Raw genomic sequence first — 17,144 nt, 5'->3', positions numbered from 1 at the left:
GAGTTTTAGCTCAGTCTCCATTATTCAAAATATTTTTAAAACTGCACAGGTGGGTCAAATGACTGTTCTGGTTCATCTTGATTTTGAAAGGAATGAATTTCATCACCTACATAAGGATTAAATTCAGAAAACGTCATGGAAATGTAATCCTCAACAGGTGGTTCCCATTCTAGAAAATATGAGTTACTCTCCACCTAGAACAGGAAAGACGAATGCCCAGGTTTCCTCCATTGCTTGACTCTCTCTCTATTTAAATTGACTTCATGATACATGAGCTGGGTCAGGGTATACAAATTGCCCACAGAAAATGCTTTCTTTAATTAACCTGAAAATTGCAATGTGATTATCATGTCATAATGCCACTTCTGTATCAATCTCTTACTCTCCTAAAAAATCAAAACTCTGTCCACATCAAATATGCAAAATGCCAATTAAACTTCATGAAAAGAATATAAAAACACATCAAAGTTCTTGGGGTATGAATCTGTCATCACCATCATCATCATCATTATTATTATATACAGGATCTATATATTGAATTCAGAAGACTAAAACTGAAAGGCTACATAAAACTATAGGCTTTGGGGGTCAAAGAAAAATTTGATAACACATACCAGAATCCGTGTCTATTGTCTTGATGGACTATTAAATATTTTTGCATTAACCCAGTGCTCTAAATCATTTTCAAAAAGACCACAGACATTTTCTTCCAGCCATTATCCACTGGGCACATTCACCAATACCACCTCCATTTCACAGCAAAGAAGCGCTCGACTTGGAGACAGAAACTCCAGTTTTAAGTAATTGCTATGTTATTTCCTAACCCAATGATGTAAGAAAAGTTAGTATCATCTCTTGAAACCTGCCTTCTCATTTGAAAATAGGACATGGCTTTCCCTGCTTTCAAAGTTCTCAGAGTAAATAAAATAAGGTACATGAAAAGATGTTGTGAATTATAAAAAAAAGAAGAAGAGGAAAGAAAGAAATCACTCAGTTGTAAAAGATTCTGAACAATCATTTCTCCATATGAAAAGACTGAAAAAAAACCCAAGCATTCTACCTCTACCAAATACACAAGATGGCAACTAAACTGAAAAGGAATGTAAAGAAAAGGCAGATAGTGTTTCTTTTAGGCTTGCTGCCATATTTCATTTAGGCACACCCGAGACTCTGAGCAGACCTTTATTTCATGGCTGCACTAATTTCTATGTCAAGATGTGTAGCCATGCCTTATGAGTCAAAAATAATCACACAAAACCCATGAAAGCCAGATTCTATTTTTCTTAAGCCTCAAGCCAAGAGAAGTGCTGTGCTTTGTTTTATGCTCATTCCTACTTCATTATGCCATTGCAGGTTATAAAGCTGGGGGAAGAGAACAAAATACTTACAGCTGCAGACACTATCTGGGCAGAAATTCCCTTCAAAAGTGAATGTCGCATAACTGATCCATGGAGTGAAAAAGAATCAGGTAATCTCTTCTTCCTAAAAAAATTAAGAACAGAAAACAAAATTGAAAAGGCAGGGTCGCAAAGCTTTGAAAGAAAAAAAGCAGCACTGAAAACAAGAAAAGTGGAGGAGCATAAAGAGTCTAACGGTTCCACATTAAAATGTTGTACTAAACCCACAATGAACCTCAGAGAAGCCAAGCAGGAAAATAAATAAAGCCACCTATCCTTTCTTCACTGATTCTGACTGTTCCATGCCCATCTTGATACAGCAAGAGGCTCTACTACTCACCAGAAGATTGCCTATAAAGCACTTCTCCTGCCCCCATGTCCATCCCCTCTACCTGCCTTCAACCCTTGACCGCCTTTCTTGCCCTCCTGCCATCTATAAGCACCCTCTCATTCTTCAGCCAACCACCTCAGATTCCCCTCTCATTATTATTATTATTATTATTATTTTTATCCTCACCCAAGGACATTTTCCCATTTTTTGTTCGAATAGAGTGGGATGGAGGGAAGGAGGGAGAGAGAGAGAGAGAGAGAGAGAGAGAGAGAGAGAGAAACATCGAAGTGAAAGGGACACATCAAGTGGCTGCCACCCACACAACCCAACCAGGGCAGGGGACAAACAGCAACAGAGTTACGTGCCCTTAGTGGGAATCAAACCCCAGTCTCTCTGGACTGTAGGCTGACTCTCTAACCGCTGAGCCAAACCGGCCAGGTCTCCCCACTCATTATTAATTCTCTGCTGTGCCTACTAACAGCTTCTTTCACTTACCCTCCTCATCATCATACAAAAAATAATTTTAAAACGTTTACCAAACATTGAGCACCTATTCTGTGTGACTAACAGAAATGTTCTGGAGATACAAAAATAATCAATTCCAGGTTCCTACTCTCAAGGACTTCATAGCCTAGCTAGAGGGACTAATAAGTAATTCACTGTTAAATTCAAGGACAATTGTTAGAAAAGAAAAATAAATAAAACACTATAGATATGAAATAAGTTAGAATTTAATCCTATTTATTAGGGGCGATATCAGAGACAGCTATAGAAAACAGAATATGTCTGACCTGGCCTTGATGTCTGTCAGGCTACAAAAAAGCATAAGCAGAAATATAAAGACATAAAGGTGCATACTTTGTGTGTGTGTGGGGGGGGGGGGGATTGTATACAAAAGGCATGAACCAGGATGATGGGGGTGGGAGTACTCAGAGATTAGGTAAAAAAGGTAAGCAGAGTCCAGACTGATGCCATGCAAAGGAGTTCTAACATTATTATGTCAGTAAAAAGAAGACATCATATTTTTTAATTAGGTAGTGACCATATCATCAAAAACATTTAAATTATGGCTCCATACACATTTTAGGATTGTTTGTTCCATTTCTGTGGAAAATACCACTGGGATTTTTTTTTAAGCCTTACCTGAGGATGTATTTTTTGCTGTTGTTGTTAATCCTCATGCGAGGATATTTTTTCCATTGATTTTCAGAGAGTGGAAGGGGAGGGGGAGGGAGAGAGAGAAACATCGATGTGAGAGAGACAGTTTGATTGGTTGCCTCACCCATGTGCCTTACTGGGGCAGGGATCAAACATGAAACCCAGGTACGTGCCCTTCACAAGGAATTGAACCTGTGACCCTTTTGTAAGTGGGCCAATGCTCTAACCGCTGAGAAACACCAGCCAGGCTGAGGATATGTTTTTATTGATTTTAGAGAGAGAGGAAGAGAGGAAGGGAAAGGAAAGAGAGAGAGAGAGAGAGAGAGAGAGAGAGAGAGAGAGGTGAGAGCCCTAGCCAATGTGGCTCAGTTGGTCAAGCATCATCCCATGCACAAGAAGGTCGTTGGTTTGATTCCCAGTCAGGGTACATGCCCAGGTTCAGGCTCAATCTCCAGTAGGGGGCATGCAAGAGGCAGATGATCGATGTTTCTCTTTCACATGGATGTGTTTCTCTCTCTCTCTCTCTATCTCTCTCTCTCTTCCTTTCCCTTCCTCTCTAAAATGATAAAAACAAACCAAAAAAAACAAAACATCGATGTGAGAGAAAGATCAATTGGTTGCCTCTGGTACACACCTGACTGAGAATCAAACCCAAAATCTTTTGGTGCACAGGAGGACACTCCAGTCGACTGAGCCACCTAACCAGGGTGCCATTGGAATTTTGATAGGGATTGTATTAAATTTTTAGATGGCTTTGGGTATTATGAACATTTTTAACAATACTAATCTATTAACATGGAATATCTTTCCCTTCATTTGTGTCTTCCTCAATTTTTTTTCATCAGTGTAGTATATTTCTTTTACTTCCTTGGTTAAACTTATCCTTGAGTATGCTATTGTTTATGATGATATTGTAAATGAAATTGTTTTATTACTTTTTCTGACATTTTGTTGTTAGTATATAGAAATGTAAATGATCTCAATTAGCCAAAGCAACCCTGAGAAAGAACAACAAAGTTGGAGGCATACACTTCCTGATTTCAAACTATCTAACAAAGCTATAGTAATCAAAACAGTATTGGCATAAAAACAGGCATATATTCCAATGGAACAGAATTGAAAGCCCAGAAATAAATATGGTCAACTAAAATTTGACAAGGGAGCCAAGAATACTCAATGGGAAAAGAATACTCTCCCCAATAAATTGTGATGGGAAAACTGGATAATCACATGCAGAAGAATCTTACACTACTCACAAAAAATAAATGGATTAAAGACTTTAAACATAGGACCTGAAACCATAAAACTTCTAGAAGAAAACACACAGAAAAACTCCTTAACACTGGCCTTGGCAACAGCATTTTGGATATGACACCAAAAGTACAAGCAACAAAAAAGCAAATACAAATAAGTGGGATTACATCAAACTAAAAAGCTTCAACACAGCAAAAGAAATAATCAACAAAGTGAAAAGGCAACCTATGGAATACGAGAAAATATTTGAAAACTATCTATCTGACAAGGGATTAATATTCAAAATATATAAGGAACTCAGTGCAGCATTTTTTCACAATAGTCAAGATACAGAAACAACCTAATTGTCCATCTACAGAAAAATGGATAAAGAAGATGTGGGCCCTGGCCGGTTTGGCTCAGCAGTTAGAGTAGCGGTTCACAGGGGTTACCTAAGACCATCAGAAAACAAATATTTCCGATGGTCTTAGGAACCGAGACACCGCTCCTCTATCCATCTCCAGGCGGTTCGCCCATATGCAGATATGCCCACATACAACATGAAGAACTGTATTAAAGGGTTGTGGCATTAGGAAGGTTGAGAACCACTGGGTTAGAGTGTTGGCCCGCAGAGATGCAGTTTGTCCCCGGCCCTGGTTGGGGTTGTGTGGGTGGCAACCACTTGATGTTTCTCTCTCACATAGATGTTTCTCTCTCTTTCTCTATTCCCCCCTCTCTCCTGCTCTATCTGAAGATAAATGCAAAAAATGGCCTCGGGTGAGGATAAAAAAAAAAGATGTGGGATGTGGGGGGGGGGGGTAGTGTGTGTGTGTGTGTGTGTGTGTGTGTACAATATGGAATATTATTTAGCAATGAGAAAGAAATCCTGCCACTTGTGACAACGTGGATGGACCTTGAGGACATTAGGCTGTATGAAATAAGTCAGACAGAGAAAGATAAATACTGTATGACCTCATATGTGGAATCTAAAAAAAAACACACACTCATAGAAACAGAGAGTAGAATAGTAGTTGCCAGGAGCTGGGGAGTGGGGAAATGCAAAGATGTTGGCCAAAGGGTACAAACTTCTAGTTACAAGATGAGTAACTGTTGAGGAATCTAATGTACAGCACGATGACTATAGCTAACAAAACTGTATATACTTGAAAGTTGCTAAGAGAGCATATCTTAAATGCTCTCACCACAAAAAGAAATGGAAATTATGTGCTGCATGGAGGTGTTAACTAACTTTACTGTGGTAATCATTTCACAGTAGATGTGTATCGAAGAATTACACTGTATACTTTAAGTCTACACAGTGTTATATCTCAATTACATCTCAATATAGCTGAAAAAAATTTGTTATCCATTTGTAGAAAATAGTAATGAACAGGGTAATATTCCCAGCAACAGCCCCTATTCCATAAAAGCTGACAACCTGAAGAAACCAGCAGTGATACAGGCAAAATTTAAGAAGAAAAATACAGACAACTTTATCAACATTAAAGTTACACATGAATTCAATAAAGTATTTACATTATGCTTCCTCCACTTCTTTTTCCTTTTTATGTGCTCTCCAAGAATTTGGAAGGTGAAAAGCAGCCAAAATGAACTTATTTAGGGTTAAAAGACCTTTTCCCAAATCTTTAATCATCTTTGCGACTCTCCTCTGAACCCATTCCAAGGGAATGAAGGAATGCTGGAGCTGGCCTTAGAGAGTAGGAAGAAGGGGTGAGGAGGGCAGCGAACAAAAAGATGGTGAAGTCAAACAAGCTCCATGTTTCTACACTGTGCCAGGTTTGACTTGTGCTCCTTCAGAGGCTCTACTGCTTTGGGGAATCCTGGCTGTTATTACAGCTTCCTACTGGACGTGCAAAAGATGGTGGTCATAGCATCCACCTTTTAATCTCTCTCTTCAACAATGCCAAAATCTTTAGGGTCTGATAAATATATTATTTCCACCAAAATGAGGCTTCTACTTCCTAGGCAGGGCTCCAGCAGACCATATTGTACTATAAAGAGATATTTATATTTTAAATATCAAATATTTCTTTTATATGCAAGTATGATTTAAACAAATACATACTTACCTTTTTAAGTTGGTCCTGTCACCACTATCTGAGCTTGCCACAGAGGAAGTATCATAGGAGTGAGAATCAATCGTGTCAATGTTTAACAATGTAGGATCCTCGAGAACAAAAGACTCATCTTCATCATCAGTCTAAATTGGAATAATATGGATCAATAAATTTAAAATTCAAAGTAATCTGTAAGTCAGATAGGTATTAATGGGTTTCTCCAAAACATTCACATATTGATTTCTGCTTTTCATCTCTTTTCCATGCACTGTTACTGACCACAGATGCATATTACAGAATTAAGTTTCAACTCTAAATAGATTATCTTTCTACAAAAAGTTCAGTCAAAAATTTCTTTCTTATAGCAGAAAGAAGGAACAGTTATGCAGATTATTGTCAGCTACAGAATATTTCTTAAAATTCAATTGTGTGTATGCTTTACTAGTTAACTAAGAGTTGATGGTTAATCAGAAGAAAACAAATACCACCTGAACATAGTGTACAATGAGAAATATGACAGGCAGACACTAACTAGAAAGGCATTCTAGGTTAAAAAGAACATATGCAAACACAGTGATTTCATAATGTAGATTTTGCCCATGGAAAAAGTATTCCAAAATGACTGGAGTATATGAGTAGGAAATGGAGGTGATCCTAGAAAGATAAGCTGGAACCCAAATTGTAAAAACCCTTATATTGCATTGAGCTAGGTGAGAGCAGAGTCCACATCTATCTAGTCCACCAGTGCATCCCTAGTGCCTAGTACAATATCTGACATATAATCAGTATTCATTTGTTTAATGAATTAGTGTACTATATAGAGTAGGCAGTGGGAAGGCAACTGAGATTTTTAAGTGGACACACATGATTGGAACCATGTTTTGGAAAGATAAATGGGTCAGTGTGAAGATGGATGGGGGGGTGCTGAGGCAGGGAGACTATTAACAACTAGTAAGACGGGTATTGCAACATCAAGGAAAGAGAGGACAGTCTAGCCTAGGAATGCAACAGAAGAGGTCAAGAGAAAGAATAATGAAAGAGATATTACTGAGATAAAATCCTAAATCTCTGGTTACCATTTAAAAGGGGGGGGGGAGTGGGGTTTAAGGGAAAAGTCAAAGAAGATTCCAAGATTTTCAGCTTGAGCAACCAGGTAAGGGGTGATACTACTGAGATAAGAAAACAGAAGAATAACAGATAAAGCAGAATGAGGAGTTTAGCTTTGAACAAGTGGATTCTGAACAACAGATATTAAAGGAAAATGTTCTGATCCCACCTTCGCTTTCAGCTGGACTACCTTCTGCCTTACCATTTCCATCAATGTTCTTCAGAGAGCAGTCCACACTCATTATCACTACTTTCTCCATCCATTACTAGCTACTGAGAACTACCCTTGCTGAAGTTACTTAGCTAAATCTACTGGCCTATTTTCAGTTAGCATGTTCTCATCCTCTATGCATCATTTAACACTAAAAACCACTCCCTACTTCTCGAAACTTTCTCTTCCCTTGGTTTCTAATACATCTCTTTGCTGATAGTCCAACTTAGGTGGTCTCTTCTATCAGTCATGTTCTCTATTTTCTCCTCAATCCAACCTTTCAATAATGTTGTTTCCCAGAATTATATTATCTTCCTTTATCACATACTTACTATATGAACAAGCTAATCAATAACTATTGCTTCAAGTACCATGCCATGCTAATTAATGGCTTAAAAATCTGTATCTTCAGTGTCAACATTTTTCTTGAGGTTTAGGCCCATATTTCAAACTGCTTTCAGATATCTCCACACACAGGTCTGCTAAGAACAGAATTAGGGTTAGCAAGGAAATATTATGTTACTTGAGAGCTGTACAAGAGCAGAACAACTGCTGTAGGAAAAGGGAAAGGAAATAATTCAGAAATAAGAACTATAGCACAAAGGTCTTAAATAAGAGAGTCAATCAGAATCTTATTTGATTTTCTTAAATACCTGGGGACATAATTAAAGAAAACAGATCAGCTAAGTTAAGGCAGAGTTGAGAGCTTACAGGATAAGTCAAAGAAAAGAATTGTTGGTATCAATAAGGCTGAATTTAAAATTACTAGTCATATAGTAGATATCAATTCTCCCAAAATGATATGCAAAATCTATATAACTCTATTAAATTTAAGCTGGTGTGTGTGTGTGTGTAAACTAATAAAGTGATTCAAAAACTTACATAGAAATGCAAAAGACCAAAAATAAGGAAGGCAATTTTGAAGAACAACAAAGCTGGAATATTGAAACTATCAGATATCAAGACCTATTATAAAGGTTCAAACATTAGAATGTGATATTAGGGCAAAACAGAAAGACCAATGAAATCAGATCTACATATATGAAAGCCTGATTTAAAACAAAAGTGACACCACAGAAAAGAATATGCTTTTTAGTAAATGGTGCTGGCTCATATCTCACAACATTACACACAAAAATCCCAGATGAATTGCAGAGCTATCTAATTGTGGAAGGAAGAACAATACAGATTAAAACAAACAAACAAAAACAGATAGTATCATCATGACCTTGGAATTTGCAAAATTTTCTTAAACAAGACACATAAAAAAACTAACCATAAAGGAAAAACCTAATAAGGTTTTAAAATTACATTAACATAATGAACTATATTAACATTAAGAACTTCTGATCATCAAAAGAAACCATTAATGGATTGAAAAAGTAACCCAGGGAATGGAAGAAGATATTTGCAATACATATATCTAATAAAGGTTTTATATCTATACCATATAAAGAAATCCTATAATAAATTTTAACAAAAAGTTCAATAGAAAAGTGGGCAAAAGACATAAAAAGGCAATTCACAAAACAGATATCCAAATGGCCAAATATATGCCAAGATACTCAGTTTCATCACTCTCCAAGTAATTTCAGGTAAAAATTGTGATGTGATACCACTACACACTTATAAGAAGGAATGGCTAGCCCAGCCAGTGTGGCTCAGTAATTGAGGGTCGACCCATGCACCAAGAGGTCACCAGTTCGATTCCCAGTCAGGACACATGCCCAGGTTGTGGGCCAAGTCCCCAGTGGGGGGGCATGCTGGAGGTGATCAATCGATGTTCTCTCTCATTGATGTTTCTGTCTCTCTCTCCCTCTCCCTTCCTCTCTCTCTAAAATCAATAAAGAAAAAAAAATTTAAAAAAAGAAAAGGAATGGGTAAGTGAAAAAGAGAGAAAAATTCAAAAGTTGGTGAGGCTAGGGTAACCAGAACTCCTATATATTGTGCTGAAAGTACATATTATTACATCCACTTTGAAAAACCCATGGCAGTATCTACCAAGGCTGAACATACTCATATCTGATGACTCAGCAATTCTACATCTACGTTTATACCCCACAGAAATGTGTGTGTAACTATATGTATGTATGTGTATATGTAGCTAAAGACATAAATAAGAATATCCACAGGAGAACATTTCATAGTAGCTAGAAAATGGAAATTACATAAATGCCCATTAACAGCAGAATGAATAAATAATGGTATACACATAAAAATTTTATACAGCAATGGGAATGAACAATTACATGCAAAAATATGAATGAATCTAAAGATATAATATTGAGAAAAATAAGCCAGACACATACTAAATCACATACTGTATAATTCCATTTAAATGAAGTTCAGAGCAGGCAAGCTAAATAAGGGTGATAGAAGTTAGGGTGGTAATTATCCTGGGTTTGGGTACTGAAGAGGCACAAAAGTTGCTTCTGGGGTGCTAGTGATGTTTTATTTCTTCATCTGGATTCTGGTTACACAGGGCGTTCAGTTTATGAAAATTCACAAAGCTGCACACTTATGATTTGTGCACTTTTTCTATATGTATGTTATACTTCAATAAAAAGTTCAAAAGAAATTTCTGACAGCACAATGCAACAGTAGGATTGAAGTGAAGCCAAGACTACTCTCAGAGACTGGGAGACTAGGAAGGATCAAGAGACTTGGTCTTGATGAGGTCAAAGACCAGGTTTAATGGAAGGGAATGGCAGGGGAGGTTGTTATGGATAGAGAATGGAATTTCAAAATTAAAAACCTCAGAGATAGCAGTTTCAAAGGATGACAAGACCTAGCAACATTATTTCATACCCTAAATTCTAAGATTTAGGATGTCTCAGTAATCTCTACCTTTCCCGCTGTAAATATCTTGAATGTCTATTTCTTCCCAGCCTCTCTTCGGGTTGATTTTAATGAACATTTGCACCCACATATCCTATAGCAAGTGCTTAAACTTTCTACTTCTGCCCTTTTCATTTTTTTTAAAATAATTTCCTTTAATATGTTTTCCTCTTACAATCTTCATAATGTTCCACAGTTTAAATTATTTTACTTTCACTTATATACCTGCCTAGCTCCCTTGAGGTATAAAAGCTGGCCAATTTCTTTATTTTTACTTTTTAATGAATTTATTGGCGTGACGATGGTTAATAAAATTATATAGGTTTTAGGTGTACAATTCTATAATACATCATCTGTACATTGCATTGTGTGTTCACCACCCCAAGTCAAGTCACCTTCTGTCACCACTTACATCCCCCTTTACCCTCTTCTATCTCCTCCCATTATCCTTTCCCTCTGGTAATCACCATACTGTTGTCTGTGTCTATGAAGTTGTTTTTTTTTTTTCTTTTCTTTGCTTAATCCCTTCACCTTTTTCTCCCAGCCCCTCAACCTCCTCCCCTCTGACAACTGTCAGTCTGTTGTCTGTATTGATGAACCTGTTTCTATTTTGTTAGTTCATTTTGTTAACTAGGTTATACATATAAGTGAAATCACGTGGTACTTGTCTTTCTCTGACTAGCTTATTTCACTTAGCATAACGCTCTCCAGGTCCATCCATGCTGTTGCAAAAAGTAAGATTTCCTTCTTTTTTATAGCCAAGTAGTATTCCATTGTATAAGTGTACCACAACTTTTTTATCCACTCATATACTGATGGACACTTGGGCTGCTTCCAAATCTTGGCTATTGTAAATAACTCTGGAATGAACACAGAGGTGCATATATTCTTTTGAATTAGCGTTTCAGGTTTCTTCAGATATATTCCCATAAGTGGAATTGCTGGGTCATAAGGTAGTTCCATTTTTAATTTTCTGAGGTAACGTCATACTGCTTTCCACACTGGCTGTACCAATCTATATTCCCACCAACAGTGCACGAGGGTTCCCTTTTCTTCATATCTTTGCCAACATGTTTGTTGATTTATTAATGATAGCCATTCTGACAGGTGTGAGGTGGTATCTCACTGTGGTTTTAATTTGCATTTCTCTGATGATTAGTGAACTTGAGCATCTTTTCATCTGTCTATTGGCCATCTGTATGTCCTCTTTGGAGAAGTGTCTATTCAAGTCCTTTGCCCACTTTTTAATTGGATTGTTTGCTTTTTTTGGTGTTGAGTTTTATGAGTTCTTTACACATTTTTTAATATTAACCCCTTATCAGATGTTTCTTGGGTTGATATGTTCTCCCATTCAATGGGTTGCTTTTCATTTTGTTAATGGTTCCCTTTACTGTGCAAAAACTTTTTAGTTTGATGTAGTCCCATTTGTTTCTTTTTTCTTTTGTTTCCCTTACCCAAGGAGATATATCAGAAAAAAACACTGCTTTAAGAAATGTCTGAGAATTTTACTGCCTATGTTTTCTTGTAGGATTTTTATGATTTCAAGTATAACATTTAAGACTTTAATTCATTTTGAGTTTATTCTTGTGTATGGTATAAGATGGTCTAGTTTCATTGATTTTGCATGTATCTGTCTAATTTTACCCAAACCATTTATTGAATAGACTACCTTTACCCCATTATGTGTTCTTGCCTCCTCTGTCAAATATTAATTGACCATAAAGGCTTAGGTTTATTTCTGGGCTCTCTATTCTGTTCCATTGGTCTCTATGTCTGTTTTTATGTCAGTACCATGCTGTTTTTATTGCTATGGCCTTGTAGTATAGTTTCATATCAGGTAACATGATTCCTCCAACTTTGTTCTTCTTTCTCAAGACTACTGTGGCTATTCAGGGTCTTTTGTGGTTCCATATAAATTTTTGGAATATTTGTTCTAGTTTTGTGAACTACACCAGTGGTATCTTGATAGGAATTGCATCAAATCTATAGATTGCTTTGGATAGTATGGACATTTTAATGATGTCAATTCTTCCTATATATGAACACAGTATACCTGTTTATTTGTATCTTCTTCAATTTCCTTCTTCAGTGTCTTATAATTTTCTGAGTACAGATCTTTTACATCCTTGGCTAAATTTGTTCCTAGGTACTTTACTTTTTAAAATATAAATAATTATAAATCTAAGAAAAAAATATTTTTTTTCTTAGTTTCCCTTTCTGATAGTTCATTATTGGTATATAAAAATACAACTGATTTCTGGATATTTATTTTGTATCTTGGTACTTTACTGAATTCATTGATCAGTTCTAGTAGTTTTTTGGTGGAACCTTTAGGGTTACCTATGTACAATATCACATCACCAGCAAATAATGAGTTTTACTTCTTCCTTTTCAACTTGGATGCCTTTTATTTCTTCTTCTCTGATTGTTGTGGCTAGAACTTTCAGTACTATGTTGAGTAAGAGTGGTGAAAGCAGACTTCCCTGTCTTGTTCCTGATCCTAAGGAAAACACTCCTAGGTTTTTCCCACTGAATATGATGCTGCCTGTGGGTTTGTCATATATGACCTTTATTATGTTGAAGTATGGTCCCTCTATTCCCACTTTACTGGAAGTTTTTATCATAAATGAGTGCCGGATTTTACCAAATGTTTTTTCTGTATCTATTGATATGATCATGTTATTTTTATCCTTCATTTTTTTTAAGTGGTGTATCACATTAACCTTTCATCCCCAGAATAAATCCCACTTCATCATGGTGTATGATCTTTTTAATGTATTGCTAAATTCAGTTTGATAATTTTTTTTTTCTTGATAACTTTAGCATCGATATTTATCAGGGATACTGGCCTGTAATCTTCTTTCTTTGTAGTGTCTTTATCTAGTTTTGGAATAGGGATAATGCTGGCCTCATAAAATGAGCTTGGGAATCTTCCCTCCTCTTGAATTTTTAAAAATGGTTTGAGAAGGATAGGTGTTAGTTCTTCTTTGAATGTTTAGTAAAATTCATCCATAAAGCCATCTGGTCCAGGACTTTTGTTTGTTGAGAGTATTTTTATTATTGCTTCAATTTCATTAGCTGTAATTTGTCTATCCGGATTTTGATTCTTCCTGATTCAGTTTTGGAAGATGTTTCTAGGAATGTATCCTTTTGGTCCAGATTGTCCAATTCGTTGGCATATAGTTGTTCATAATATTTTCTTATAATTCTTTGTATTTCTTTGGTGTCAGTTGTTACTACTCCTTTATTTCTGATTTTATTTATTTGGGTCCTCTCTCTCTTTTTTTCATAGTGTTAGATACTGGTATTATTAAAGGTTTGTCAATATTGTTTTTCTTTTCAAAGAACCAGCTCTTAGTTTCACCGATCTTTTGTATTTTTTGTAGATTCTACTGTGTTTGTTTCTGCTCTGAACTTTATTATTTTTCTTCTACTTACTTTGGATTGTGTTTATTGTTCTTTCTCTAGTTCCTTTATTTATTTATTTTGTTAATCCTTGCCCAAGGATATTTTTCCATTGATTTTTAGAGACTCGAAGGGAGGGAAGGGGAGAGAGAAGAGAGAAAGGGAGAAAGAGGGAAGAGCATCATGTGAAAAAGACACATCAATCAATTACTTCTTGCACGTACCCCAACCAGGGCTGGGGATTGAACCTGCAATCTAGGTATGTGCCCTTGATTTGGAATCGAACCTATGATCCTTGGGTGCATGGGCCATGCTCTAACTACTGAACCACACCAGCCAGGGCTTTCTAGTTCCTTTAAGTGTAAAGTTAGACTGATTATTTGAGATTTGTCCTATTTCTTGAGGTAGGCCTATAATGCTATGAATTTCCATCGCAGATCAGGCTTGGGGGAAAGCTATGAGAGTGGTCCCCAACCCATCCCTCTTCAGGGCAGAGCCAGCAGAAGTCCAGAGGGTGGGGTCGCAGAGAGCCTGGAGAGTAGGGCTAGCAGATCTCCCATGATGGGGAGGCACCAGTCAGGTTCACAAGAAAGTGGGGGAAATGGCCCCCACCACAAAGCCACACAACTCAGTCACTGACTACCCCTGACTTTGTCCAGACCTCTACACTCCAGCCCAGGCAGCTGACTCAATTGAATGCAAGCTCTGCAGGGTGGGGCTATAGGAGCTATTGCTTTCCTCCAGGCTGATGCCATAAGGAGGGGAAGACTCCACCCAAGAAAGGTGAAGTCTGCAATGTGGGAGAAGGACTCAGCACAGGGATCCTGGTGGCTGTCCCTTCAGTACTCTCCCCAGAGCCATAAACCCTAGTCTGTCCTTACATAACTCTAGTCAGCACTGCAGTAACTTCTGCTGGGGCTCAGGGTGAGTGGGTGCAAACAAGATTTTGTGTGTTGGCCCCTTCAGAGGGCACCTATGTCTCTAGCAGACTACTGTCTCTTCCTGGCAGACAGAACCTCCACTGATTTTCACAGATAGATGTTACGTGGGTGCCTCTTCCAGCTCTGGTGCTCTGTGCTGGAGAGTCCAGCTTGGAGTTGGGACCTCATGCTTCTCAGGGGGAACCTCTGCAGCTGAGGTATACCTCCGGAATCTCAGCCACCTCTGTAGGAGTAGAGCCAGCCCTTTCGCATCTCTGCCCTTCCTACCAGTCTCCATGTGGCTTCTTCTGTAAATCCTTGGTTATAAGACTTCTCTTCAGCTAGTCTTCAGTTGGTTATTCAGGCTGACTGTTCTAAATTTTAGTTGTAATTCCAGTTTGGTCCTGGGAGGAGGTGAGTGTAACATCCACCTATTCCACTGCCATGTTGGATTTCCCTGGCCAATTTCCAGTCCCAATTCTCTTCAAAGTCAGAAACAGTCATATAGCACTTAATTATACCAGTATCTAACACTATGGCCCAAATACACAAGGCACCCAAATTACTGCTGAGGGTAAACCACTAATGATTGTAATTACTGTCACTAGTAGATAAGTAAATTGTGCAAAGATGGTTTTCCTTCATTATGAACTACAATCTCATCCACATGAGCATTATTTTCTTTGCCATTATTATACAAATATGTACAAAGAGGGCTTTGTGTACAGTCCTCTAAGGTTATTTTTATTTCACACTTAGTAAGATAATTGAAATGAGATGTGATTAAGACCATGCTAACAAAATTGACTAAAATTAATTTCTTCATTTCTAAATGAAAGGTTTCCTGTATATGAGAAAGCAGTAAATAAATATCACTGTAACAAGCTATTTGTCCATTGACTAAAGCCTTCTTTGTCAAAATGAAAATGCTCAAATCTTAACATAGATCATATGTAACATTTTTGAAGTTAAAATATATTCAAAGTAACAGCAACATCAATTAATAGACAAAATAGAAATAAAAGTCATATGTGAAAAATGAAAGATACAATTCACAAAGAAAGTAGTCTGCATCCTAGAATAAAGTGTTGGCTATGACTCTAAAGGTAGTATACAGAAAAAAGTAATAAAGACTGAGGCCCAACTCACTCAGAACTATGTGATCAGTGGGCATTTCTGTTGGGGAACCTTTTCATAATAATCATTTAGAAAACACAACTATGGATCTAAAATAGATTTATATATTAAAAAGTGTTTCTCAAATTAGAATCTAAAACCTTCAACAGGAGTCTTAAGTAAGTCTGTAAAAGATCAAGAAGGGTGAATTAAAGAACTGTCAGCAGATGCAGGGTATATAAAAACCAGCCTACTTCACAAACATGTACTTACACAAGGTTCCATTATAAAGCCTTTATGATCACTAATTCATAAAACGATAACATCATTTCAAAATTCTGAAAAATTTTAGTAGAGATAGTACTCATAAGATAAACTATGGAGGTTTTGTTTTCTTTGTATGGAAGGGTGATGAGGCATATTACAAGGCTGCAGATGCTCTTTAGTATCAGATGATGAGCTATTTGAATATCACTGGTAGAGATAACATTATCAAAACAACACAAATCTCAAAAGTGACATGAGTTTAGTATTTCAACTCACTTAATAAAACATTTTTTAAAATCTACCAAGTAAAAGGCATTGTACTGGGCACAGATGAACAAGACATGGCTTCTGCCCTTGAGAAACTCACAGTCAAGATCAGCAGCGCCCGACAGAACTTTCTACAAAGACAGAAATAGTTTGCATCTATGCTGTTCACTATAGTACCCATTAGCCACATGGGAGTACTGAGTACTTGAAATATGCTTGTACAACTGAGGAACTGAATTTTTAATTCTTGTTTAACTGTAATCAATGTAAATTTAAATTGCCACATATGGCTAGTAGCTCCCATAATGGACAATGCAGACAGATCTTGATACATACACTATAACTAATCCAGAAGTATTATAATCGATGCCATAAAATGATCACAAATATACATTTACCTCATTTAGTATGCTTTCCAGTGTTGGAGGAGTATCAACTTGAGGAATATCAAACTCCTTGTCATCAATCTAAATAGAGAAAAGAAATTAATGCTCACACAATGAAGCTTTCACCCTTATAATTATGAGGGTGTTTTAATTAATTTAGAACCATTATCAATTAAGAGACACACACACACACCACCAAACTGATCACAGAGAGCCAATTCAATAAAAATCCACTGTAATAAGGGTCAGGTCAAAAGACTACAGAATTGCTTCCTTTCCTATCCACATATCTAGTGATTATCAAAGACAAATATGCACTGACTGCACCATCCTGACAGCCCTTTCCAGAAAGCTTCTGTCAAAGGACTTTGGCATCTGCTTTCTTAGACATGACAAACCAACAAGTTTTATGACAATACCTAATTTTCAA

General features: G+C 37.0%; 1 protein-coding gene across 3 annotated transcripts in view; it reads right to left on the bottom strand.

Moving 5' to 3' along the window:
* Nucleotides 1-17,144, bottom strand: part of VPS8 (VPS8 subunit of CORVET complex) — a 268,778-nt gene that overhangs the window by 238,257 nt on the left and 13,377 nt on the right. For all 3 annotated transcript variants that reach the window (XM_036243939.1, XM_036243937.1, XM_036243938.1), the window contains 3 exons: nt 16,727-16,795; nt 6,210-6,340; nt 1,389-1,482 (listed from right to left, as the gene is read on the bottom strand). In XM_036243939.1, coding sequence (XP_036099832.1) covers nt 1,389-1,482; nt 6,210-6,340; nt 16,727-16,795 — 294 coding nt within the window. The remainder of the gene's footprint in view (nt 1-1,388; nt 1,483-6,209; nt 6,341-16,726; nt 16,796-17,144) is intronic.

Source organism: Molossus molossus, unplaced genomic scaffold (genome assembly GCF_014108415.1).
Source record: "Molossus molossus isolate mMolMol1 unplaced genomic scaffold, mMolMol1.p scaffold_m16_p_5, whole genome shotgun sequence".
Taxonomy (NCBI): domain Eukaryota; kingdom Metazoa; phylum Chordata; class Mammalia; order Chiroptera; family Molossidae; genus Molossus; species Molossus molossus.
The sequence above is the reverse complement of the archived record's forward strand: the minus strand, read 5'-3'. Positions and strand labels throughout refer to the sequence as shown.